Source organism: Primulina tabacum, chromosome 3 (assembly GCF_025594145.1).
Source record: "Primulina tabacum isolate GXHZ01 chromosome 3, ASM2559414v2, whole genome shotgun sequence".
Taxonomy (NCBI): domain Eukaryota; kingdom Viridiplantae; phylum Streptophyta; class Magnoliopsida; order Lamiales; family Gesneriaceae; genus Primulina; species Primulina tabacum.
The window spans coordinates 37,515,129-37,542,616 of NC_134552.1; the positions used below are offsets into that span (position 1 = coordinate 37,515,129).

Sequence of the window (27,488 nt, forward strand, 5' to 3'; positions counted from 1 at the left end):
TTTTTTGGTCCTTGAAAAAGTTGTTGTGTTGTTCCAAAAGCTTGCCATGCCTTGGACATGAAAAAGTTGTCTCCCACTCTTCACCTCCCCATGCCATTCTATTTTGGCTTTAACATTACAAGGCCCATCGACTTTTATTTAATGTCTCAAACTATTTGAGACCATGTAAAGTGTTACTTGATTTTACTCAAGCCCAATATGTTAATAATTTTTCTAATTGGGCTCTACAAGGCCCAATGTTGTTTAATTAATTCAACACTTGAATTAATTTAATTATTTGGACTCTACTAGGCCCACTAGTGTTAATTATTCACACTTGAATTAATTTAATTAAGTCCATAATAATGTTTATGAAAATCACAATTTCAAATACATTATTTATTTGGCCAACTTTTAATTTAGGAACATTTCCTCAAATTAAAAGTTACATTTTTCTATAGAAGTCATATTTCTATTTTTCCTTACGCTTATAAACTCCTTTATAAGCCGTTCAACACATTGAACTATTTTACTTCTCAACGGATCTAAAAAGTTTGCACTTGTTGACCCTCGATGGTTCAATGATACAACTGAGCCGTGGGTTCACATCTCCATGTGATTCGGACTAAACATTCCTTTACGGCATACCCCAATTGTTCCATTCTTACTTATCAACTCCTTGATAATAAGAAACGTCAGAACTCAAGTCTGATAGTACCCAACCATCATGTTAAACCCCTAGCAGCATCGCTTACATGATTCCCCTAGGTATCAAATGTGCCTGCAAGAACCATTCAATATGGTTCGCGTACAGTACGGTCCCTTCAACTCATATCCCGACCGATTCGACAACCTTGGTATGTCTAGAGTTGTCAATGAATCGATTCTATGTGTCATGTCGTAGTTGCATCGATGGTGTAATCTATGAAACCCCTTATAATTACCATCATACTCTGATCAGAGATTTCATACTACATACATGTGATCACATAGGATATCCATACCCGAAGGTAAGCGTGATCCCCGACTACATGCATCGATCCTATATGTTCGACAAAACACCCAAACTTGCCACCTGATGACCCCATGAGAGTCGTAACAAGTCAAAGTGCAATGCTAGCATATAGATCTCAATGTTGTCCCGGTTATAAGACGAATGGTGTACAACCATAAATTAGACGTTTCCACTCGATAAGTGAGAACAACTTGGAAGTCTTTTATGGAAGGTTTTCATGCCTCTACAGGAGCACCTATCTGCATGTTCGACATCACAATGTCCCCTACCAATGAAAAATGGTACTCACATCGCAGATACTAGTCTCGAACTCGAGTGGCCTATATCCATCTTAGCGGCGGCTGAATCGACTAGGAACTGTTTAGAATATACAGTATTCCAAATATGAGTTTCATGATACTCATAATATGAGCATCTCATATTCTTTCTACTATTTGTATATTCAAGGACTTTATCTATGCAACTAGCATGGGTATACAGATAAATGTGCCAAAACAATAATTTCAAATATTATTAAAATAAAGATTGTTTGTACATAGAGTTTCATTGTGAACACTCGGCCAACACTTGGCTCGACGGGCACCTCCTCTACAGCTCCAACCCCTTCTCGTCGCCCCTGCCCTATACCATGCAGTCTAACTATCTCTCAAATGTATAGCTAGCGTACTAATCATGGAAATAGTCGTCTTCACTGTGGAAATGTGCATTTAGTAAGACTGTCCACTATCACTCAAATGGTGTTGAGTCCTTTCACTATCTTTGGCAATCCTACACGAAATCCATAGTAATATTATCCCACTTCCACTCGGAATAGGGAGTGGTCGAAGCATTCCCAACGTCTTTGATGCTCTGCCTTCACTTGTTGACATGTCAAGCATTCAGATACAAAGGGCATAACGTCTCTTTCATTCCCGGCCACCAATATAAAAGTTTCAAGTCCTAGTACATCTTGGTGCTTCGGGATGAACGGAATAAGGAATACTGTGAGCTTCAATCATAATGTCAACTCTTAGTGAATCACAACTAGGGACACATAGTCGACCTCGATATTTCACAATGCCATACTCGACGAATATAACATGCCGCCCTTTGCTTCATCTTGATGTCTCCACTTCTGCAATTGCTCATCATTAGACTATTTGGCTCAAATTAGATCTCGCAGAGTGGAAATACTGTCATTGTAGCGAGATTAAGGGCCCATTCCCTAGCATAAATTTCAAGATTGAAGCGTTGAATTTTAACTTGAAAAGGCTTTTTTACTGATAAATGTGCCAAAACTGTCCCCTTTCTAATCAAAGCATCGGCAAATACATTAGCCTGTCAGGATGGTTGATAATGTAACAGTCGTAGTCCTTAACAAGCTCTAGCCACCATCTTTGTTTCATATTCAAGTCCTTTTGGGTAAAGAAATATTTAGAGACTTTTATGATCCGTAAAGATCTTTCATTTCTCACCATACAAAGGTGCCTCCGAATTTTCAATGCAATACGATTTATGCAAGCTCTAGATCATGCGTCAGATAATTCTTTTCATGTATTTTCAATTGTCTAGACGCATATGTTATAATTCAATCATTTTGCATGAGAACATCGCCAAATCATATTTTGGAAGCAGTAGTTACCACATTTCCCCTTGCGCTGTCTGCATAGCTAGACTAGCGATTGAGTGCTTGCTCTAACTTATGGAAACTACCTCTAGTGAAGTTCACCTACAATACAGTTATCATCATCTATAGGAATGGCTCCATAAGAGGCACTCTACGGAAGAAAATGTAGATCACCCATCCATTGGGACGAGGTAGAAGAAAGAGCAACATTAGGACCCGTGATAGTTCAACACAATGCAGAAATGGTACAATATCCAGAGAGAATGAAAACTGTTCAAAGTCGACAAAAGCTACGCGTACAAAAGAAGACGATCTCGAGTTTGCAATTGGTGATCACATGTTTATAAAGATAGTACCTATGAAGGGTATCATGATGTGGCAGAAAGGCAAACTTAGTCAAAGATCATGGACCATTTGATTTACTCGAAAGAGTGGGAGCATTAGCATATCGAGTAGCGTTGCCACCTAATATCACAAGTTCACAATGTATTCCCATATCAATGCTCTGCAAGTGCATGCCAACCCTTCACATGTATTGAATTTTGAACCACTACAACTTACATAAAACCTGTCATATGAGAAAAAGCCTACCCAAATCTTGGATAGACAAGAAAGAAAGTTGCGATACAAGGTGATAAAGATGGACAAAGTCGAATGGCTAAATCACTCAGAGGATGAAGCCACGTTGAGACAGAGTCGAGAGAGGAGTTGCTATCCCCAATTATCGTACGTCTTAATTTCGAGGACGAAATTTTATTTAAGGGGGGGAGGATTTGTAGTGTCCAAAAAACCAACCACGTAAACCGCATGCATGAAATGATTTAAATTGCATAATTATTTTCTTAATTGATTTTAAATACTTATTGTTTATTTTACATGCTAGAATGTTTAAAATGGATGATTTCATGAAATTGGAAGATTTTACCCGAATATTTGATAATAGGCAGGGGAAAAAGACAGAGGAACCAAGCCAAATAAATAATTTTCAATAATATTTTCGAGTCTTATTAATATGATTAAAGTTTTTTAAAAATGATAGAGTTCAAATTATTTTATGAGACGAGCTCGATTTTATCCGGGTTGCCGGTTTTGGGCAAATGAAGGTCTTTTAAAACATCAAATGCATTATTTTCGAAAACTAATTTTTATAAACATTTATTTTTCAATTAAATAGATGTTATTGGCCTAATTTAACTAGGATAAGTAGGCCCAATTGCTCCTAAACCCTAAAGCCCAAAACCACACACATTATCATTTAAATTAAAATCTATAAAAATAAAACCTAGAATATGTTGGCATCATAACAACCGAAACCTACACACACATCACCACATATTTTCGAGAATTATGAGGATAAAAACAAGGAGTCTTCATCGGCCGTTCGTTCTTCTTCACGCCCCACGCCGACGATCGTATATTCGAGCGTTCTAAAACGCAAAGGCACTTTCCAAATTCTTTTGACGTATAATTCAAAAAACATTATGCATTTTTTTGATTAATTTTCAATGAAAATATGTATGCACGATTGGTTTAATGATGAAACGAATATTTTCAAGCTTTGATGTTTTTATGCTTGTTTTGAAAATAGGTACCAACTTGGGATGATTTATGGACAGAATATGGGTTTTAGGATTGAAACGATGGCTGGACACGAGCTGGAAGGAGCTGTGCACGTTGAAGGGAGATTCTAGGGTTTCCTAGCCATCTCGATCAATGTCTCGCCAGGTGAGGACTGGTTGCTAGCTGGGGGATGGGCTGGACGTGGTTAGATGTTAGGAAGAGTCCTAACAGGGCTAGGACTCTTGGACAGCAACCGAGGAAGAGTTTCGCAGGGCTAGGACTCTTCCTTGCTTCACGCAAGCGTCTTCGCGTGGCTGCACAGACTCGGTTTGGCTGGGGCTGGCGAGCAGTTTGGAGCGGCCTAGTGAGGGTCGGAGGCTTGGCTCGGGGGTGGCTCGAGTGAACAGTCCTAGTTTCAATTCCCGGACGGGCTCTTTTCTGGTGCCAGGAGGCTGACCTGTGCTGGGGCTGGTTAGATTGGCTAGGCATGGTCAGTAGGTTCCTGGGAGGCCTGGTCAAGGGATGGCTCGAGGGAGCTCGGCCATGGTTCAAGAAAAAATGAAGGTGGCTCGATGGGTAGCCTAGGGTTCGAAATATGGGTTGGATTGGAAGGGTCTCGAATCGGGGTCTAGGGGTGGCTCGTGGCTCTAGAGGTTATTTAGTAGGTACAAAAGTCTATGTATAAAATTAAGGAAGAAAATACTAAATTTTGAATTAATTCGGTAATTAAAGGCTTCACGAATTAGTAAATAGAAATTTGATCAAAAAACTTGAATTTAAACAAAATAAAAATATCTAAAATTAAATTTAAGATTAAAAATTATTTGGGCTAGTCTAGAGTCATAGAGAAAATCAAATCGAAAAATTTTACGTCCAAGGACAAAACGATCATTTTAATTGGATATTAAAAAAAGGGTTGGCATCGTCCCAAAAGTTAAAAGTATGTTAAATGAGATATTATGATGATTTTGAGGAATTTATGATATTTCATTATTTATGGTAAACTTGTGAAATTTTTACTGTAAAAATGCTATATTTGGAAAGTTGTGATATTTTATGAAATAAAAGGAAAGGAAAAATGTTTGAATGATTTGAATTGATTGTGACAGAAGATATATGATTTTTGAAAATTTCGTGAGGGGAGGGCCCTAGAGGGAGACCGTTTACGGGAAAAGGCCTAAAGGGACCCAACGATCGTATCTCTATTTTTACGTCGACGCCTAGTGCTTGTCCCCTTGCACAATGGTGAGCTAAGACTGATCAATCGACCAGGGATAAAAGGATAGTCATTTTCAAGGATCCAATTTCACCCAAAATGATAAAGATTGAAAGTTTTACGATTTTGATTTTGCGATCTATGATTTATTTAAGTTTAAAAGTATTTTGAATACCAATTTGATTTTTAGTGCTTGAGCCTGTATATGTAATATTTTTTACTCATGTTTAGAACGTGTTGAGTCATTAAACTTACTAGGTTTGAATGCTGCATGTGACAATGTTAGTGAGGCAGACAATACACTCTCGAGGGCCATTTATTTTCTGTATTAGATTGATAGGCAAATTTTAAAGATTTTTGTTAGTGATTTATAAGAGATTTTTATGCTTTATTTTGAAGTCATTATGATCATGTTAAAGATTGAGTAGAATTTTGTTAATTGACGATTTATGAATTTTATGCATTTGAGATTTATATGTTAAATTATTTTGATTTATAGAAATGAGAATTTAGGGTTAAAGGGTAAATTTTTAAAAAAATGTGTAAACCCGTATATCAGTAGACGTATAAGCCATGCATAATTCTAGATTTTTAAATTTAATTGACTTCATTGCATATTATTTTAAATGCATTTTTTGAAGTTAATTATTTATTATTTCAGTTCAGTAGTATGATTTTAGCATTTCAGTATTTTCAGTGAGGCCGGACCGGAGTTGGAGTTTTGAGATAGAATTTAAGATTCGAGAAATATTTCCAGAAGTTAATTTAGCTAGTAACTAAGTTCATTTAAGTTAGAAAGGAGGTTTGAAGATTTAATTTAATTATTTGAGGTGATTAAGAAATGAACTCATTTAAGTTATTAAATTAAGGGGTTAGCTCACTAAATTATTTAAAGGATTAGTAAGGCTTTCAAGGATTATTAGTTGACTAGATAATCAACATTTCCCTTTATTTTATCATGCATTTTTCGGCCACCCTTAGTGCTAGAAGATTCATTTTCCAACTCACCAACTTTGACCAATTCTTTGCATGTAATTAGTAGGATAATTCTAGGATTTTTGGGAGCACAATTTAATTAAATAAATGGACATATCCTAGACTAGAATCAAGCAATATTCGGCCACCTTATCCCCAAGAAGACTTGATATCAAACACAATTCAAATTCAAAGGAGGGTGGACTTGTCTTGATTCATTCCTTATATCTTGCACCCTTTCCCTCACCTCCTAACCATTTTTCCCCCTCTCTTTCTTTCGAAATCTGAGTGAATTTTAAGCTGAGAACCGTGGGAATCCAGTAGATAGGGAGAGAAATCGAGTTCAAGAAAGGTAGACAAGAAGCGCTCCACCTCCTCCGTGCCGAGTCGTCGTTGTTTCGTTCGTTTTCTTTCAAACGAAACCAGGCATGTCTAGATTCTTTCAAACCTCAATCAAGTCATATTATCATTTATTTTTCAGTACATGATCATGTTTTAGCAAGCAAAAACCGAGATACATGTCAAAATATTTTGGAACACACATGCAGAATTTCGGCTCTTCATGGCAAGCTTCACGTTTTCTGAGTTTTGTGGTTTCAGGATTGGTCGACTCCAGGCTCCCAAGGCGGCTTGTATACATGTAGTAGGATGCATTAGGACCATGTTGGTCCATTCAAACCAGCCCCATGCTTGCTGGAATTCAAAATGACAGCAAGTTCCCCATAAGTGCAGAAATGTGATTCGAAAATTCAGTTTGGATGTCAAGGAGGAAGGATCTGATCTTGGCTGGCCCCAAGGGCCTTTAGCCATGGTTGGATCACTTCCCTAGCATGTCTAAGACGTGACTAGGTCGCCCTTTTGGTGGCTTGGTCCATGGCTCATCGGTTTTTTAAATATCAACAAGAACAGCCCCCTTTCCCCATTCGGCCCTTCCATTTTCAGCATATGGTTCGTTTCTTTTGTGGCTTGGTGTGGATCTTGGTTGGCCTATGGCCCTTAGCCACGGTTCATATCATGCTCCTAGATGTCTAGATCGTGCCATGGTCAATCAAATGGCCACTGGAACGACGCAAGACATCGATCATAGCATAAACACTACACACGCATACACGTTGCTCTCGGTTGGACCCTTCGGTTAAGATTTGGTGTGATGCGGATTGTGGCTGGCCTAGGGCCCTTAGCCATGGTTCAAATCATTCCTTGGGATGTTGGTAAGAGTCTCTGGTCGGTGGTTCATGCCCCTAATGGCCGATAGTCTCGAAACCAATGCAAGTCTGTAGTGCGCAGCTGCTGTATTTTTTTGACAGCAAGTATGCTGCTGTTCAGAAGCGTCGTTTGAGTTCTTGGTTGGCTTTTAGCCCATGGCCTTGGACTGGACAGTGCCTCATTGAATTAGGAAGGTCATGTTTTCGACCGTTCGTCATTTGGATCATTTTTGAGGTCGTACGAGAATTTACGGTGCAATGTGCCAAATTGACTCTCGAAAGAGCGTTTCGTGTTTTGGCCTCCATTTCACCTAGATTTCGACCCTATCATTTTAGGAGCATTATTTTATGATTTTTCACCGTATTTTAATCATGACTATACGTCGGTTCAGTGTCGGTTCAGGTTGGCTCGAAGTCATGATTAAATGCGAAGTCATTAGGCGTCATAGTCGCATCTTTTGAACGTAAATTGCATAGTTGGTCATGTTTAAGCTATTGCATATTTTTCATGGCACAGTTAGGTTGCAGCGAGCCTGGGAACGATCCAATCCAATCCAGTTGGTAAAATTACAGGAATTTTCATTACGCCAGTTAATTATTTTACGTGCATTAAAAAAAATGATTATTTTTGAGATTTATGCGATATGGCTTGTGGTTCATTCACTATGTGGGAGTGTTATTTTATACGGTCGCCAGTGACCGATCAGTTCAGTATGGTACCACCCGGTCGCCAGTGACCGGCCAGCTCAGTTCAGTTTCAGCCTCCCCGGTAGTCAGTTACCGATCAGTTCAGCTTAGTGCAGTGGCCACAGGCGTAAAACATAATCTCAACAGAAAATTTTACCAGATATTTCAGTACAGGCTCCAAGGAGCAAATATTTTTACAGTGATTTCCAGTTCAGTTATGCACGTATTATAATTGCTCAGTACAGATTATTTTCAGTATGCCTCAGGACAGGATATTTTATCACATGCATATTTTAAATTCAGATTTTTTACTCGTTACCTGCGATTTATGCATGCTGAGTCTTTAGGCTCAATAGACTTGATTGTTGTAGGTACTGATGAGGCCAGGGCCGAGGGCGGGGACCAGTGAGCCAGCTTGGGTCGGCAGTAGTGGCACCCGAGGACCTCAGAGCAGCAGTTGTTATTTTCTTCGCAAACAATTTTTATCAGTTGTTGGATATTTTTAAATCGTTGTTGTTGGCAAAACTTTGATTTTCTTCCGCTGCAATATTTTGAAATATTGAACTTGATTCACCAGTGATTTTATGAATGAGGCCATTTAAGTTCTTTTAAAAAGAAAATTTTTAATTTTCCGCAAATTTTCAAGAAAGGAGTTTTAGGCCCTTCACAGTTGGTATCAGAGCCAGGTTCTGTATAGGGTTTCACTACTACTGACCGCGAGAAGCTCACGAAGCCACGCCTTTGGTCTGTAAGTTTTTTTTTCAGTTCAGCATTTTGTTCAGCATTTCAGTTATAGCATGAATTATTTTGTCAGCATGCTTCCAGATTTTGAGTATTTCAGTAATAAATTATGGAATTATGCATGTTAGTTACGTATGGGTTATGTTGGAACAGTATGCCCCCTAGACGCATTTTAGAGCGCAACAGAGAGGTGGAGCCTCGCCGAGAGGACAGAGAGGAGCATAGACCGGAGGGAGACCTACCACCTCCTCCACCGCCACCACCGGACATGAGTGCCCAGATGTTAGCTGGGATGGCACAGTTCTTCGCACAGTTTGCGGGGGGCAATGCCGCAGCCGTAGCCGCAGCCGCAGCCAGGCCGACAGGGCCCGAGGCTGTTTATGAGCGATTCATGAAGATGCGCCCGAAGGAATTCTCTGGGACATCTGACCCCATGGTTGCCGAGGGATGGATCAAATCCCTCGAGGTTATCTTCGAGTTCATGGAGCTGGGAGATGCAGATCGAGTCCGATGTGCCACCTACTTGTTCACTGGAGACGCCCGCTTATGGTGGGAAGGAGCTTCGGTAGCCCTGACATTGGCTACACTTTCTTGGACCCGCTTTACGGAGGTTTTCTACTCCAAGTATTTTGCTGAGGAGGTTCGCACCAGGCTGACCACCGAGTTCATGAGCCTGAGACAGGGGGATATGTCGGTTACGGAGTTTATCCGTAAGTTCGAGAGGGGCTGTCACTTTGTGCCCCTGATAGCGAATGATGCCAAAGCCAAGCTGATGCACTTCCTGGTGGGTTTACGGCCGATCTTGCGCCGGGATGTTAGGGTATCTGACCCTGCTACTTATGAGGTTGCCGTCTCCAAGGCCTTAGCCGCAGAGCAGGATCTGCGGGATATCGAGAGGGATCGCCAGGGCAAGCGCCCAGTCCAGGCACCGCACCGCCCTCCTCCTCTTCAGCATCAGCAGCAGAATAAGAGGCCTTTTCATGGACCGCCCAGGAACAGAGGCCAGCAGCAGCAGCAGCGGGGACGCCCAGCCCCGAGGAATCAGGAGCACCCAGTCTGTCCAGGTGCTCACGTCGCCATCCTGGAGCATGTATGGCTGGCTCAGGAAAGTGTTTTAAGTGTGGCAGTCCAGACCACATGTTGCTGCAGTGCCCTCAGAGGAATCTGCCTACCCAAGGCAGAGTTTTTGCTCTCCATGCCGCGGAAGCCAACCCGGAGACTATGTTGTTGACAGGTACCTTTAAACTTTAAGTTATTATTTGAATTTCCGCGTTTTGGGAATCGGGATTTAGATTTTGAACTTAGAACTGTTATAGGATTGCATGCTCTACTCAGATTTATTTCGGGGAAATTAAGCTAGAGGAACCTAGACCTTTGCGTGTCTATAATTTTAGATCTTGTAGTGGGATTCAACTTAGAGCTCCGCTCTTTCAGGGAGAATTTTTATATCTGGTTCCGCTACCAAGGCCTTGATAGATTTAAGGGCCACTCACTCATTTATTTCGGAGGTCTTTGCAAACTTTCTCAAGATCCAGACCATTGGGCTAGATACAGCCTTTTCAGTAGTGTTGCCGTCAGGCGAGGAGATGGCAGCCACCAATGTTATCCGAGATATAGACCTTGAGCTGCACGGTAATCTTGTTTATGCGGATCTGATTGTGCTATCGATGTCGGAATTTGACATCATCCTAGGGATGGACTGGCTATTGAGGAACAGAGTGTTGATAGACTTCCAGCGGAGATCCGTTCTTGTCCGACCGCCTGGAATGGAGCAGTTCTTATTTGAGCCGGACAGGTACTTTCCTTTACCGCGCATTATTCCTTATGTTCAGGCTAGGAAGCTCATGCATAGAGGGTGTCGGGCATTTCTAGCAACCCTTTTATCTGTCCCCGAGGAACCCAGCCTGTCAGCCCCAGATGTTCTGATTGTTAGAGATTTCTTAGACGTTTTTCCCGAAGACGTCTCTGGTATGCCACCAGAGAGAGAGGTCGAGTTTTCCATTGAGCTTATGCCAGGTACGACTCCGATATCCAAAGCGCCATACCGACTAGCACCGACAGAGATGGCAGAGCTTAAGAAGCAGATCCAGGAACTTCTCGACAAGGAGTTCATTCGCCCGAGCTTTTCTCCATGGGGCGCGCCAGTCTTATTCGTGAAAAAGAAGGATGGCTCGATGAGGCTTTGCATTGACTACCGGGAGTTGAACAGGGTTACAGTGAAGAATAAATACCCACTGCCGATGATTCAGGATCTGTTTGACCAGTTGCAGGGAGCTTCGATTTTCTCCAAGATAGATTTGCGTTCCGGTTATCACCAGTTGAGGGTGAGAGATGCTGATGTCTCGAAGACAGCTTTCAGGACTCGTTATGGTCACTACGAGTTCCTTGTGATGCCGTTCGGTCTGACGAATGCGCCAGCGATCTTCATGGATCTCATGAATCGCGTATTTCAGCCGTACCTCGACCAGTTTGTGATAGTGTTCATAGATGACATTCTTGTCTACTCCAAGAGTCGGGAGGAGCACAGCAGGCATCTGACCACAGTGTTGCAGACATTGCAGAAACATAAACTATTCGCAAAGTTCTGTAAGTGCGAATTCTGGTTAGAGAAGGTGGCGTTCTTGGGCCACATTGTTTCTAGCAGTGGCATTGAGGTAGACCCGGCGAAAGTTGCAGCAGTCAGAGATTGGGTTGTGCCTCAAAATGCATCAGAGATCCGCAGTTTTCTTGGGCTAGCAGGATATTACAGAAAATTCATCCAGGGATTCTCCTCTATCGCCGTTCCACTCACAGCACTGACAAAAAAAAATGTGAAGTTTGTGTGGAGCGAGGAGTGTCAGAAGAGCTTCGATACTTTGAAGCAAGCTCTTATTTCAGCACCAGTTTTGGCCATGCCATCAGGACCCGGCGAGTTTGTCCTTTATACCGATGCTTCGAAGCTTGGTTTAGGTGCAGTTTTGATGCAGCATGGGAGAGTGATAGCGTATGCTTCTCGACAGCTGAAAATCCACGAGAAGAATTACCCTACCCATGATCTGGAGTTAGCGGCCGTAGTTTTTGCTTTGAAGATTTGGAGGCACTATCTGTATGGAGAGAAGTGCCAGATCTTTACCGACCATAAGAGCCTCAAGTATTTCTTTACGCAGAAGGAGCTGAACATGCGTCAGAGGCGTTGGTTGGAGCTTGTGAAAGACTACGATTGTGACATTAGCTACCACCCGTGTAAAGCTAATGTAGTTGCGGAGGCTTTGAGCAGGAAAGTCGCAGTGATGGCTCATTTGACGATGCAGAAACCTCTTCAGATCGAGATGCAGAGGTTTGATCTTGAGACTTACCCTCGAGGTAGAGTTCCTCGTTTATCTACCTTGACTATCCAGTCCTCTCTTATTGACCGTATTCGCAGCGGTCAGGCAGCAGATGAGCAGTTGGCACAGTGGAAGAAGAGAGATGAAGCTAAGGGCAGTGTTTTGTATTCAGTCAGCGACGGTATTGTGAGATACCGAGATAGGATATGGGTTCCCAGCAGTGATTCTATCCGAGCAGACATCTTATCAGAGACCCATACGTCCCCGTACTCCATTCACCCTGGGAGTACGAAGATGTACAAAGATCTGCAGCTATTGTATTGGTGGCCAGGGATGAAGAAGGACATCAGGCGTTTTGTATCCGAGTGCCTGACTTGCCAGTTAGTGAAGGCCGAGCATCAGAGACCAGCAGGTTTGCTCAAGCCTCTTCCTATTCCCGAGTGGAAGTGGGAGAACATTACCATGGACTTTGTGACCGGATTGCCGAGGTCAGCCAGAGGATCGAATGCTATCTGGGTGATTGTAGATCGTCTTACCAAATCAGCGCACTTCTTGCCTATTAAGATGACTTTCAACATGGTTCAGTATGCAGAGCTGTATATCCGAGAGATAGTCCGACTCCATGGTATTCCAGTTTCTATCGTATCCGACAGAGATCCCAGATTCACTTCCTCGTTTTGGAAGAGATTGCATTCGACTATGGGTACGAAGTTGCTGTTTAGCACAGCTTTCCATCCGCAGACAGATGGACAGTCGGAGCGAGTTATTCAGATCTTAGAGGATCTTCTCCGTGCTTGCGTCATTGATTTCTCTGGGAGTTGGGAGTCGAACTTACCATTGGTAGAGTTCACCTATAACAACAGTTTCCAGTCGTCTATAGGTATGGCTCCGTATGAAGCGCTGTATGGTCGCAAGTGTAGATCTCCTGTTCATTGGGATGAAGTAGGAGAGAGAGCAGAGTTGGGTCCAGAGATTGTTCAGCAGGCAGCAGATGTAGTAGTCAAGATCCGTGATAGAATGAGGACTGCTCAGAGTCGACAGAAGAGTTATGCCGATCAGCGGAGGAGAGAGTTAGAGTTTGCAGTGGGCGATCATGTCTTCGTGAAAGTGGCACCTATGAAGGGTGTCATGAGATTTGGCAAGAAAGGGAAGCTCAGTCCGAGATTCATTGGACCGTTTGAGATCCTCGACAGAGTTGGGACGCTAGCGTATCGTGTGGCTCCTCCGCCAAATCTGGCCGGAGTACACAATGTCTTTCACGTCTCCATGCTGAGGAAGTATATGGCAAATCCTTCGTATGTGCTGAATTTCGAGCCGTTGCAGCTTACTCCGAACTTATCTTATGAGGAGAGACCCGTGCAGATCCTAGACAGACAGGAGAAGAAACTTCGGAACAAGTTGGTTAAGCGAGTCAAAGTCAAATGGCTCAACCATTCAGAGAAGGAAGCTACGTGGGAGTCTGAGCCGGAGATGAGAAGTCGATACCCCGAGTTATTCGGTGAGTTATAATTTCGAGGACGAAATTTATTTAAGGGGGGAAGGATTGTAGAACCCGTAAGTCAGTAGACGTATAAGCCATGCATAATTCTAGATTTTTTAAATTTAATTGACTTCATTGCATGATTATTTTAAATGCATTTGTTTGAAGTTAATTATTTATTATTTCAGTTCAGCAGTTTGATTTTTAGCATTTCAGTATTTTCAGTGAGGCCGGACTGGAGTTGGAGTTTTGAGATAGAATTTAAGATTTGAGAAATATTTCCAGAAGTTAATTTAGCTAGTAACTAAGTTCATTTAAGTTAGAAAGGAAGGTTTGAAGATTTAATTTAATTATTTGAGGTGATTAAGAAATGAACTCATTTAAGTTATTAAATTAAGGGGTTAGCTCACTAAATTATTTAAAGGATTAGTAAGGCTTTCAAGGATTATTAGTTTACTAGATAATCAACATTTCCCTTTATTTTATCATGCATTTTTCGGCCACCCTTAGTGCTAGAAGATTCATTTTCCAACTCACCAACTTTGACCAATTCTTTGCATGTAATTAGTAGGATAATTCTAGGATTTTTGGGAGCACAATTTAATTAAATAAATGGACATATCCTAGTCTAGAATCAAGCTAAATTTCGGCCACCACCTCCTAGAAGCATCCACCAACTCATTTGATATCAATTCAAAATTCAAATTCAAAAGGGGAGTGGACTTGGTCTTGATATGATCCTATTTTTGTGCACCCTTCTCCTCACCTTCATAACCATCACTCCCCCCTCCATTCCACCGAAAATAAGACCCCTTTTCAGTAGAAAAACGTGGATAGCAGCTAGGGAGAAAGGGAGAAAAATCGAGAGCCAAGAAAGGTAGAGAAGCAAGCCACTCCGTCTCCTCCGCGCCGTCTCGTCTCTTCTTTTCGTTTTCTTTCGAAACGAAACCAGGCATGTCTAGATTTCTTTCAAACCTCAATCAAGTCATATTATCATTTATTTTTCAGTACATGATCATGTTTTAGCAAGCAAAAACCGAGATACATGTCAAAATATTTTTGGAACACACATGCAGAATTTCGGCCCTTTCATGACAAGCTTCACGTTTTTCTGAGTTTTGTGGTTTCAGGTGATTGGTTCGATTCCAGGCTCCCAAGGCGGCTTGTATACATGTATTAGGATGCATTAGGACCATGTTGGTCCATTCAAACCAGCCCCATGCTTGCTGGAAATTCAAAATGACAGCAAGTTCCCCATAAGTGCAGAAATGTGATTCGAAAATTTAGTTTGGATGTCAAGGAGGAAGGATCTGATCTTGGCTGCCCCAAGGGCCTTTAGCCATGGTTGGATCACTTCCCTAGCATGTCTAAGACGTGACTAAGTCGCCCTTTTGGTGGCTTGGTCCATGGCTCATCGGTTTTTAAATAATCAACAAGAACAGCCCCTTTCCCCATTCGGCCCTTCCATTTTTCAGCATATGGTTCGTTTCTTTTGTGGCTTGGTGTGGATCTTGGTTGGCCTATGGCCCTTAGCCACGGTTCATATCATGCTCCTAGATGTCTAGATCGTGCCATGGTCAATCAAATGGCCACTGGAACGACGCAAGACATCGATCATAGCATAAACACTACACACGCATACACGTTGCTCTCGGTTGGACCCTTCGGTTAAGATTTGGTGTGATGCGGATTGTGGCTGGCCTAGGGCCCTTAGCCATGGTTCAAATCATTCCTTGGGATGTTGGTAAGAGTCTCTGGTTGGTGGTTCACGCCCCTAATGGCCGATAGTCTCGAAACCAATGCAAGTCTTGTAGTGCGCAGCTGCTGTATTTTTTTGACAGCAAGTATGCTGCTGTTCAGAAGCGTCGTTTGAGTTCTTGGTTGGCTTTTAGCCCATGGCCTTGGACTGGACAGTGCCTCATTGAGTTATAAAGGTCATGTTTTCGACCGTTCGTCATTTGGATCATTTTTGAGGTCGTACGAGAATTTACGGTGCAATGTGCCAAATTGACTCTCGAAAGAGCGTTTCGTGTTTTGGCCTCCATTTCACCTAGATTTCGACCCTATCATTTTAGGAGCATTATTTTATGATTTTTCAGCGTATTTTAATCATGACTATACGTCGGTTCAGTGTCGGTTCAGGTTGGCTCGGAGTCATGATTAAATGCGAAGTCATTAGGCGTCATAGTCGCATCTTTTGAACGTAAATTGCATAGTTGGTCATGTTTAAGCTATTGTATATTTTTCATGGCACAGTTAGGTTGCAGCGAGCCTGGGAACGATCCAATCCAATCCAGTTGGTAAAATTACAGGAATTTTCATTACGCCAGTTAATTATTTTACGTGCATTAAAAAAAAATGATTATTTTTGAGATTTATGCGATATGGCTTGTGGTTCATTCACTATGTGGGAGTGTTATTTTATACGGTCGCCAGTGACCGATCAGTTCAGTATGGTACCACCCGGTCGCCAGTGACCGGCCAGCTCAGTTCAGTTTCAGCCTCCCCGGTAGCCAGTTACCGATCAGTTCAGCTTAGTGCAGTGGCCACAGGCGTAAAACATAATCTCAACAGAAAATTTTACCAGATATTTCAGTACAGGCTCCAAGGAGCAAATATTTTTACAGTGATTTCCAGTTCAGTTATGCACGTATTATAATTGCTCAGTACAGATTATTTTCAGTATGCCTCAGGACAGGATATTTTATCACATGCATATTTTAAATTCAGATTTTTTACTCGTTACCTTCGATTTATGCATGCTGAGTCTTTAGGCTCACTAGACTTGATTGTTGTAGGTACTGATGAGGCCAGGGCCGAGGGCGGGGACCAGTGAGCCAGCTTGGGTCGGCAGTAGTGGCACCCGAGGACCTCAGAGCAGCAGTTGTTATTTTCTTCGCAAACAATTTTTATCAGTTGTTGGATATTTTTAAATCGTTGTTGTTGGCAAAACTTTGATTTTCTTCCGCTGCAATATTTTGAAATATTGAACTTGATTCACCAGTGATTTTATGAATGAGGCCATTTAAGTTCTTTTAAAAAGAAAATTTTTAATTTTCCGCAAATTTTCAAGAAAGGAGTTTTAGGCCCTTCACATTATTTGTTGTTTAATTTGTTCCCACTTGTGAGAAGATTTTTATCTCATGCTTGCCACCAATATTGTAGATATTAACATCAACTTTTTACAGGTCCACAAAACATCTTAATCCCATTTGCAATGCCAATATTATTATTGTTTTATCGAACGAGTAAAAATAGTAAAAACTTATAATTACACAACAAATTATATTTTATACTTTATTATAAAACATATAATATTTAAACATTTAATAAAACAAAAACTATAAATTTATATTATAAAACATTTAATTAATATAAAATTTTTTATCTTTATCATAAGTATTGTCCTGACCAAATTTTTCGACGATGCATACCCGATAATGAAGTAATGTTATTAAATTTTGTCATTCTGAAGCATGTGGAGGTCATTTTTCATCCAATAAAACAACTACAAAAATCTTACAATGTGGATTTTATTGGCCGTCTTTATTCAAAGATACGCATTTATTTTGCAAATCTTGTGAAAACTGTCAGAAGATGGGATCAATTTCAAAACGAAAGATGATGCCTTTAAATCCAATCATAATTATTGAAATATTTGATAGTTGGGGGATAGATTTTATGGGTCCATTTCCATTATCTTTTGGATTTAGCTATATTTTAGTCGTTGTTGATTATGTTTCAAAATGGATTGAAGCAATTGCATGTAGAACTAATGTTCATAAACTTGTTATAAAATTCTTAAAAGAAAATATTTTTAGCCGATTTGGAATACCTAGAACAATAATTAGTTATGGGGGAAGCCATTTTATAAATAAATCATTTTCTTCTTTGTTAAGAAAATATGGCATTACACATAAAATTTCTACGCCATATCATCCTCAAAGTAATTGTGGGGGACCCGGACGCTAATCATGTTCTTAATCATCATTGGGATTAATTAATCAATTATAATAAACAGGGTCTAATTTTTTTTTTTAAATAATGCGGAACGTAGTGACATAAAAACATATATACATCTCAATATATAAAAGTACCAATTCTGTACCACATACATTTATTTAATTAAGGTTTAACAGCTAATATCAAGTGTCCAACCCTATCTCTAATCCAAGTCCGGAGCCGCCACTCTAATCACGATCTCTCTCTTTATCTCCGTGAACCTGAACCTGTCCCACCTGTTGTCATGTACAAATACAGACAAGACAACAGAAATATAATCCCAGTATAAATCAACGAAACATGCAATCACATAAACAAATATAAAGCATGTAACAGGTAACAGCAATATGTATCAAAATCTGAAACATAACTAATATCAAACTGTCGACAATACTCGTAGCTACCCAATTTAGACTAGACTCAATCCTAGTCTAGGGATCCCGGTTTCCAGAAGTTGGCATTCCTATATCGACCAACAGTAATAGAAAAGACTCCAGTTCTATCCACGTCGATAAGGTATCGGTCACCAGAAATAGAAAAAGGTCTGATTCTATCCACACCGATATGGTATCGATCACCAGTAATAGAAGGAACTCTAATTCTATCCACACCGATATAATATCTATCGATCACCAGTAATAGAAGAAGCTCCAATTCTATCAACACCGATACGACATCGATCAACAGTAATAGAAGAAACCCAAATTCTATCCACATCGATAGCCAATCATCCGGTGACAGACTTTGGCACTATCGCCAATACACTATCTTGTGACATCGTGCAATGTGCCCGTGGCGATCCCGCCACTATAAGGCACTTCTGTCACAAGATTACTCGTCTAATACCTGTTATCTATAAATCAAAAAAACAAGTACATCAATCAAATCAATGCAAATATCAATGCAATAAAGTAAAGTATGTGATTTAGGGAAACTCAAGTCTAAACCGACTTAAGTCGATCTCCCGATACCACATTGACTTATACCTTTCGTTTGTAGTCTCGGTCTGAAGCAATATCAGTTCTGAACTCAAGACTGTCTCTGTAAATCTGAAACGACATATTGAGAATCATAATATCAATATCCATTCTCAATTCAACACTCAATCTGATTAATCCAGATTTAAATCAAATAACAGCATAACGGCACAATCTCAGTATCCCCGTCAATACCATATCAACAGACATCAATTACAAATCATAAGCCATATCCGATACAATTTGTAATCCATTCATAATCCAAATCTGTCCGATTTCAGATCAATATAATCAGAAAATCATAACAATTCCATAATCAGTCTGTTTCTTAATCTGACTTCGATTCTATGATGTCTAACATATCAAGAACATCATATATGAATCTTATTCAATTCTCACAATGACATAATTTCAAAGCATGTCAAAACGTAGCAAAACTTACGTCCAGTTGTAGCCTACATCGATAGGATTACAGTACTGAATTCGGATTACGATTCAGACGGACGGATTTTACACGGTTGAAATTTGAAGCACAAGAAACCAACACTTTCTCTCAATTCTCCGTTGATTTCTTTGATGGAATACGTGTAATATGTATATATATATATACATCTCGCATGCCCCGAAACGTGTCTTCCGCAAATTCATCCAAAGCATCTCACGAGACTATTGTCTCGGCGCGTGTCTTCCTAGCCGCTCGCGCATATGCGCGAGGCTCTCTGGACTCGACCTGTGCAGCTCGCGCATATGCATGCCCTCATGTCGCGCATATGCGCGAGGTCTTCTGCCCAATTGGCGCATGGGCGCGCATCACGTCGCGCACGTGCACGAGAGGCACTGTCCTCGCACATAAATTATCACACGTTAATTCAAATCGTGTCTCGGTTAATCCTTTCATAATCATATCAAATTATAAATCAATAATTACAGATTACTAGGATTAAATTTCCGGGCATTACATTTCTCCCCCCCTAAGATATGATTTCGTCCCCGAAATCACAGGCAATCCATCATATCAATAAGAAGGTATGTAATAAAACTGAACATAAATTTACATCAGTGAAATAATGCTGGGAATTCTTGTCTCATATCTGATTCAGTCTCCCAAGTAGCTTATTCAATGCCATGACGAGTCCATTGAACATTCACAAGAGGAATCGTCTTTGTTCTGAGCTGTTTTTCTTTACGATCGATAATCCAAATCGGTTTCTCGACATAACTCAATGTCTCATCCAGCTCGGTCTCGTAGGGTTGAATAACGTGAGAATCATCAGGGAGATATTTCCGCAGCATTGATACATGAAAGACATCATGTATTCCAGATAATGAAGGCGGCAAAGCGAGTCGATAGGCACGATCTCCTATCTTTTCAAGAATTTCATAAGGACCAACATATCGTGGAGACAATTTTCCTTTCTTCCCAAATCTAACTACACCCCTGAATGGAGAAATCTTCAAAAATACTCGATCTCCAGTCTCAAATACCAACGGTCTACGTCGAAGGTTGGCATATTTGGCTTGTCGGTCCTGTGCTGCCTTCATTTTCTTCTGAATTAGTTTCACTTTTTCAGTCATATCTCTGATCATGTCAGGTCCATTCTCAGGGACTTCAGAGATATCATCCCAATATAATGGGGATCTACATTTCTTTCCGTACAACGTTTCGAATGGTGCCATCTCAATACTCGTTTGATAGCTATTGTTGTACAAAAATTCGCAAAGAGGCAACGCATCTTGCCAATTAGTGCTAAAATCCAGCGCTACAGCTCTCAGCATATCTTCCAATGTCTGAATCGTCCGTTCTGACTGTCCGTCAGTCTGTGGATGATATGCGGTACTCAGATTTAACTTCGTACCAAGAGCTTGCTGCAAGCTCTGCCAGAAGTGCGAAGTAAACCGAGGATCACGGTCTGAAACAATCGACTTCGGCACTCCGTGCAATCTGACTACTTCCTTGACATAGATATCGGCCATCTGATCATATCTATAGGTCATCTTGTATGGAATAAAGCATGCGGATTTGGTCAATCGATCAATCACGACCCAAATCGCATCACAACCTCGGGAGGATCTCGGTAACTGTGTCACAAAATCCATGGAAATGTGATCTCATTTCCATTCAGGAATCGACAAACTCTGCAACAATCCTCCTAGTTTCTTCCTCTCAGCTTTCACCTGTTGGCAATTCAGACACTTGGCTACAAATTCAGTAACTTCTGATTTCATCTGTTTCCACCAATACTGTGTCTTCAAATCATTATACATTTTCCTGCCACCAGGATGAATGCTAAAACGACTGTTGTGCGCTTCTGCTAGTATTCGCTGTCTTAATTCCGAAACATTCGGCACAACAAGACGATTATTCACATACAAAATACCATTTTGAACCTGATATTCCGATTGATGACCAGCTCTGACCATTGCAATCGACCTCTGTATATTCTGATCACCTTTCTGAGCTGCTTTAATTCTCAAAATCAGCTCTGGTTCCGCTTGAATCGCATATAATCTCATAGGTTTTCGATCTGTCTCAAATACTAATCCAGACAAACAACAGTCTTCAATCAAATTTGAAACACCCATAGTCGATAAGGATAGAGAACATACCTTTCGACTCAGTGCATCAGCTGCTGCATTGGATTTTTCTGGATAGTATTTGATTTCACAATCGAAATCCTTTAGCAAATCAAGCCATCTCCTCTGTCTCATATTCAACTCGGATTGTGAAAACAGATATTTCAAGCTCTTATGATCAGAATAGATCTCAAACTTCTCACTGTACAGATAATGTCGCCATATCTTCAATGCAAAGACAATGGCTGCCAATTCAAGATCATAAATTGGATAACGAGATTCATGGGGTTTCAGCTGTCTCGAGGCATAAGCGATAACATGTCCTCGCTGCATCAACACACAGCCCAATCCTCGGTGAGATGCATCACAGTAAACCACAAAGTCACCAGTACCTGAAGGAATCGTCAACACAGGTGCACTGGTCAATCTCTTCTTCAATTCGAGAAAACTGGTCTCACATTCCTCAGACCAAACAAATGGAGCATTTTTCTGAGTCAACTGTGTAATCGGTTTGGCAATACTCGAAAAATCTTTAATGAATCGGCGATAATATCCTGCAAAACCCATAATGCTGCGTATCTCTGGTACAGATGTCGGTCTCGGCCAAGAAATCACTGCCTCAACCTTATTGGGATCAACTGATATCCCGTCTCTGGATATGATATGTCCCAGAAACACCACCAGTTTCAACAAGAACTCGCATTTCAACAGTTTAGCAAATAACTTTTCAGCCCTCAAAATTCGCAACACAATTCTTAAATGTTCTGCATGCTCCATCACATTCTTTGAATAAATCAAAATATCATCGATGAAGATAATCAAGAAATCATCGAGATATTTCTGAAAGACTCGATTCATCAATCCCATAAATACCGCCAGTGTATTCGTCAAACCAAATGGCATGACGATAAATTCATAGTGCCCATACCTGGTTCTGAATGCTGTCTTTGAGATATCAGAATCCCTGACTCTCAGTTGATTGTATCCAGATCTCAGATCGATCTTGGAATACACAGATGAACCCTGCAACTGATCGAACAAATCATCAATACGAGGCAATGGATATTTATTCTTTACCGTTGCCTTGTTCAGTTGCCGGTAGTCGATACAAAGTCTCATCGACCCATCCTTCTTCCTCACGAACAGCACTGGAGCGCCCCAAGGAGAAACACTCGGTCTGATATATCCCTTGGCCAGTAAATCCTCCAGCTGTTCTTTCAATTCTTTCAACTCAATAGGTGCCATCCTGTACGGAGCCCTCGAGATCTGAACTGTTCCTGGCATCAACTCAATGCTGAAGTCTATCTCTCGAATCGGAGGTAATCCAGGAATCTCATCTGGAAAGACATCAGCAAACTCACACACCACTGGCAAGTCCGCCAATGATGGGCTCGACTTCAGTAAATCAACTGAATATAGCAGGAATCCATCCGCTCCTTTCTGCAATAATCGAGTCATATTTATTGCAGATATCAAAGGAATTCTAGCTCGAGAGCCCTTACCGTAAAATTTCCACTCCTCAGCCATTTCAGGTCTGAATCGAACAATCTTGTGGAAACAATCGACTGTAGCCCTGTACTTGGTCAACGTATCGATACCGATAATACAATCAAAATCAGATATCCCAAGCACAATACAGTCTAATTCCATTTCATGCCCATCATACTGCAGTATACTAGATTTCACAGATTTCACTGACATCAAACATGTCCCTAACGGAGAAGAAACAGACACTACTGCAGACAATGACTCAATAGGTAACGCATGACTCAATGCAAACCTCTCAGAAATAAAAGTATGCGATGCAGCAGTATCAATCAATACATATGCAGGATAACCAGAAATAAAACAGTTACCTGCCACGACATCATCAGGTGCATCATGTGCCTGCTCCTCGGTCAAAGCAAACAGTCGGGCCTGCTGTCTAGGAGGCTGGCTCGTTGTCTGGCTTCCTCCTGGCCTCTGTTGTGACTGAGTAGACAGTGCTGGCTGAAAAGAATGAACAACAGATGGTCGTCTACCTGTCTGAGCCGCTGATCCAGATGACTCAGCTGCCTGGGATCCCTGGGCACCTCTCTGGGGACACACTCGGGCAAAGTGTCCATGTTGCTTACAAATGCGGCAGTTGCCGAACACTCCTCGACACTGTTCTGTGGAATGCTTCCCTCCACAAGTGCTACAGTAGTGTCCTGTATAACTCTGGCCCTGACCAGTCTGTCTAGAGCCACTCGAACTGGATGAGCTACTTCCAGCTTTCTTGAATTTCTTCCCCTTAACTTTGAGGAAGTCTTTCTTCCCACTACCACTGCCGCTCTCAAATCGGGGAGCTGGTGGAGGCATCTGTGATCTCGGTGCTGAAGGCACAAACGAAGCCTCTCTCTTCTCATTAAACCGGCTTCGGCTCCCTTGGCTCGGTTCAAGGCATCGGTGAAATTGTTTGGCCTCCCAGTATTCACCAAGGTAAAGATTTCAGGATTTAGGCCATTTATGAACTGGTCCGCAACGGCCTCATCATGTTCAGCTACGTGGGGAGCAAATCGGAGCAGTGTAGAGAACTTAGCCACGTATTCCTCGATATTTAGTTTGCCCTGTCTCAAGTTGGCAAACTCGGCTCCCTTGTCCTTCTTATATGAAACTGGAAAGAACCGTTGATAAAATTCAGCCTTAAACACATTCCAGGTAATGGCCGTACCTCGTTGTTCCAATGCCCGTTTCGTTGTGATCCACCAGTTTTTGGCAACGTCATGCAACTGATGTTTGATCAGTTTCACCCTCTTCTCATCAGTATACTCCAAAGATTCGAACATCATTTCAATATCTTCCAACCAACTCTCACATTCCACGGAATTCTCCGTACCCTTCAACGTCGATGGATGGAATGACTGAAACCTTTTCAGCAATTTCTCCATAGGAGTAGCTGTCACATCCATGGGAGGATTTGAAGTACTACCCTGTTCTGGTACTCTTCTCGGAGGCATATCTAATAATCAAGGAGGTTAGTAATTCCAACTACTACATATCAGTTTCAATCCTCCTCGGATCATCTTACAGCTGATCCAGAATCGGTGCTGATCCATTCTCAATAACACATGTTTTCAAATCAAGTCAGATAAACATGCATTATAAAGCAGTAAATCATGCTGGCAATCAAAAGCAGGAAAGAAAACCTCAATCTACCCCGCTCACTAGCTCCTATCTCAGTCTAAAGGATCTATCGCTCTGATACCACCTGTTGTGGGGGACCCGGACGCTAATCATGTTCTTAATCATCATTGGGATTAATTAATCAATTATAATAAACAGGGTCTAAATTTTTTTTTTAAAATAATGCGGAACGTAGTGACATAAAAACATATATACATCTCAGAATATAAAAGTACCAATTCTGTACCATATACATTTATTTAATTAAGGTTTAACAGCTAATATCAAGTGTCCAACCCTATCTCTAATCCAAGTCCGGAGCCGCCACTCTAATCACGATCTCTCTCTTTATCTCTGTGACCCTGAACCTGTCCCACCTGTGGTCATGTACACATACAGACAAGACAACAGCCGGATAATTCCGGTGAGAATATAATCTCAGTATAAATCAACGAAACATGCAATCACATAAACAAATATAAAGCATGTAACAGGTAACAGCAATATGTATCAAAATCTGAAACATAACTAATATCAAACTGTCGACAATACTCGTAGCTACCCAATTTAGACTAGACTCAATCCTAGTCTAGGGATCTCGGTTTCCAGAAGTTGGCATTCCTATATCGACCAACAGTAATAGAAAAGACTCCAGTTCTATCCACGTCGATAAGGTATCGGTCACCAGAAATAGAAAAAGGTCTTATTCTATCCACACCGATATGGTATCGATCACCAGTAATAAAAGGAACTCTAATTCTATCCACACCGATATAATATAGATCACCAGTAATAGAAGAAGCTCCAATTCTATCCACACCGATACGACATCGATCAACAGTAATAGAAGAAACCCAAATTCTATCCACATCGATAGCCAATCATCCGGTGACAGACTTTGGCACTATCGCCAATACACTATCTTGTGACATCGTGCAATGTGCCCGTGGCGATCCCGCCACTATCAGGCACTTCTGTCACAAGATTACTCGTCTAATACTTGTTATCTATAAATCAAGAAAACAAGTACATCAATCAAATCAATGCAAATATCAATGCAATAAAGTAAAGTATGTGATTTAGGGAAACTCAAGTCTAAACCGACTTAAGTCGATCTCCCGATACCACATTGACTTATACCTTTCGTTTGTAGTCTTGGTCTGAAGCAATATCAGTTCTGAACTCAAGACTGTCTCTGTAAATCTGAAACAACATATTGAGAATCATAATATCAATATCCATTCTCAATTCAACACTGAATCTGATTAATCCGGATTTAATTCAAATAACAGCATAACGGCACAATCTCAGTATCCCCGTCAATACCATATCAACAGACATCAATTACAAATCATAAGCCATATCCGATACAATTTGTAATCCATTCATAATCCAAATCTGTCCGATTTCAGATCAATATAATCAGAAAATCATAACAATTCCATAATCAGTCCGTTTCTTAATCTGACTTCGATTCTATGATGTCTAACATATCAAGAACATCATATATGAATCTTATTCAATTCTCACAATGACATAATTTCAAAGCATGTCAAAACGTAGCAAAACTTACGTCCAGTTGTAGCCTACATCGATAGGATTACAGTACTGAATTCGGATTAGGATTCAGACGGACGGATTTTACACGGTTTAAATTTGAAGCACAAGAAACCAACACTTTCTCTCAATTCTCCGTTGATTTCTTTGATGGAATACGTGTAATATGTATATATATATATACATCTTGCATGCCCCGAAACGTGTCTTCCGCAAATTCATCCAAAGCATCTCGCGCATATGCGCGAACTGTCTTCGCGCATATGCACGAGACTATTGTCTCGGCGCGTGTCTTCCTAGCCGCTCGCGCATATGCGCGTCTCAATTCCGCGCATATGTGCGAGGCTCTCTGGACTCGACTTGTGCAGCTCGCGCATATGCATGCCCTCATGTCGCGCATATGCGCGAGGTCTTCTGCCCAATTGGCGCATGGGCGCGCATCACGTCGCGCACGTGCACGAGAGGCACTGTCCTCGCACATAAATTATCACACGTTACTTCAAATCGTGTTTCGGTTAATCTTTTCATAATCATATCAAATTATAAATCAATAATTACAGATTACTAGGATTAAATTTTCGGGCATTACAGTAATGGTCAAGTTGAACTTGAAAATAGAGAAATCAAACAAATTTTAGAAAAAACAGTTAATCCAAATCGAAGATATTGGTCTTTAAGATTAACTGATACATTATAGACATAAAAAACTGCATTTAAAACATTATTAGGGATGTCACCATATAGGTTAGTTTTTGGTAAGCATTGTCATTTACCGGTTGAACTTGAACATAAAGCTTATTGGGCAATTAAATCATTTAATATTAATTTAAATGATGCATCTAAATTAAGAAAATTGCAATTAAATGAAATTGAAGAATTAAGAAATGATGCATATGAAAATTCAAAGATTTATAAAGATAAAACTAAAGCCTTTCATGATAAAAATATTATGAGAAAGTCATTTGAAATTGGACAAAAAGTTTTACATTATAATTCTCGTTTGCATTTATTTACAGGAAAACTAAGATCGAGGTGGTCAGGACCATTTATAGTTAAATTTGTTTATCCTCATGGTGCTGTTGATATGGAAAATTCTAAAAATAATGATGTGTTTAAAGTTAATGGGCAAAGACTTAGGCCTTCTATAGAAAATGAAATTTTTAATGATGAGTTTATGCCTTTATATGATCCACAATATTTGTTTGATATTTTCAATTTTTTTTTGCAGATTCTAGTTCATTTCCCGGTTAAGTGGTGGATAACGGTACTCCAAGACTGTTTAAGTCGGTTTCTTCAGTTTTCCCAAAATAATTGAAATATATATTATAATAATAATAAAAATTTTAAAAAAAATATGGATGCGTGTATTATGAATCTTCGTAAATATTTTACTTGTTTACCTGATAATGCGCTGAAAAAAATATATAAAGCTAGATGTGAGCGACTAAGGTTGATGATGTCTTAT

General features: G+C 40.6%; 1 protein-coding gene across 1 annotated transcript in view; it reads left to right on the forward strand.

The window, feature by feature from the left end:
• LOC142538692 (uncharacterized) overlaps positions 1 to 26,720 on the forward strand; it is a 42,193-nt gene extending 15,473 nt beyond the window's left edge. The window contains exons 6-7 of the mRNA XM_075643993.1: positions 17,243 to 17,714; positions 26,613 to 26,720. Coding sequence (XP_075500108.1) covers positions 17,243 to 17,714; positions 26,613 to 26,720 — 580 coding nt within the window. The remainder of the gene's footprint in view (positions 1 to 17,242; positions 17,715 to 26,612) is intronic.
• The last annotated feature ends 768 nt before the right edge of the window (positions 26,721 to 27,488 follow it).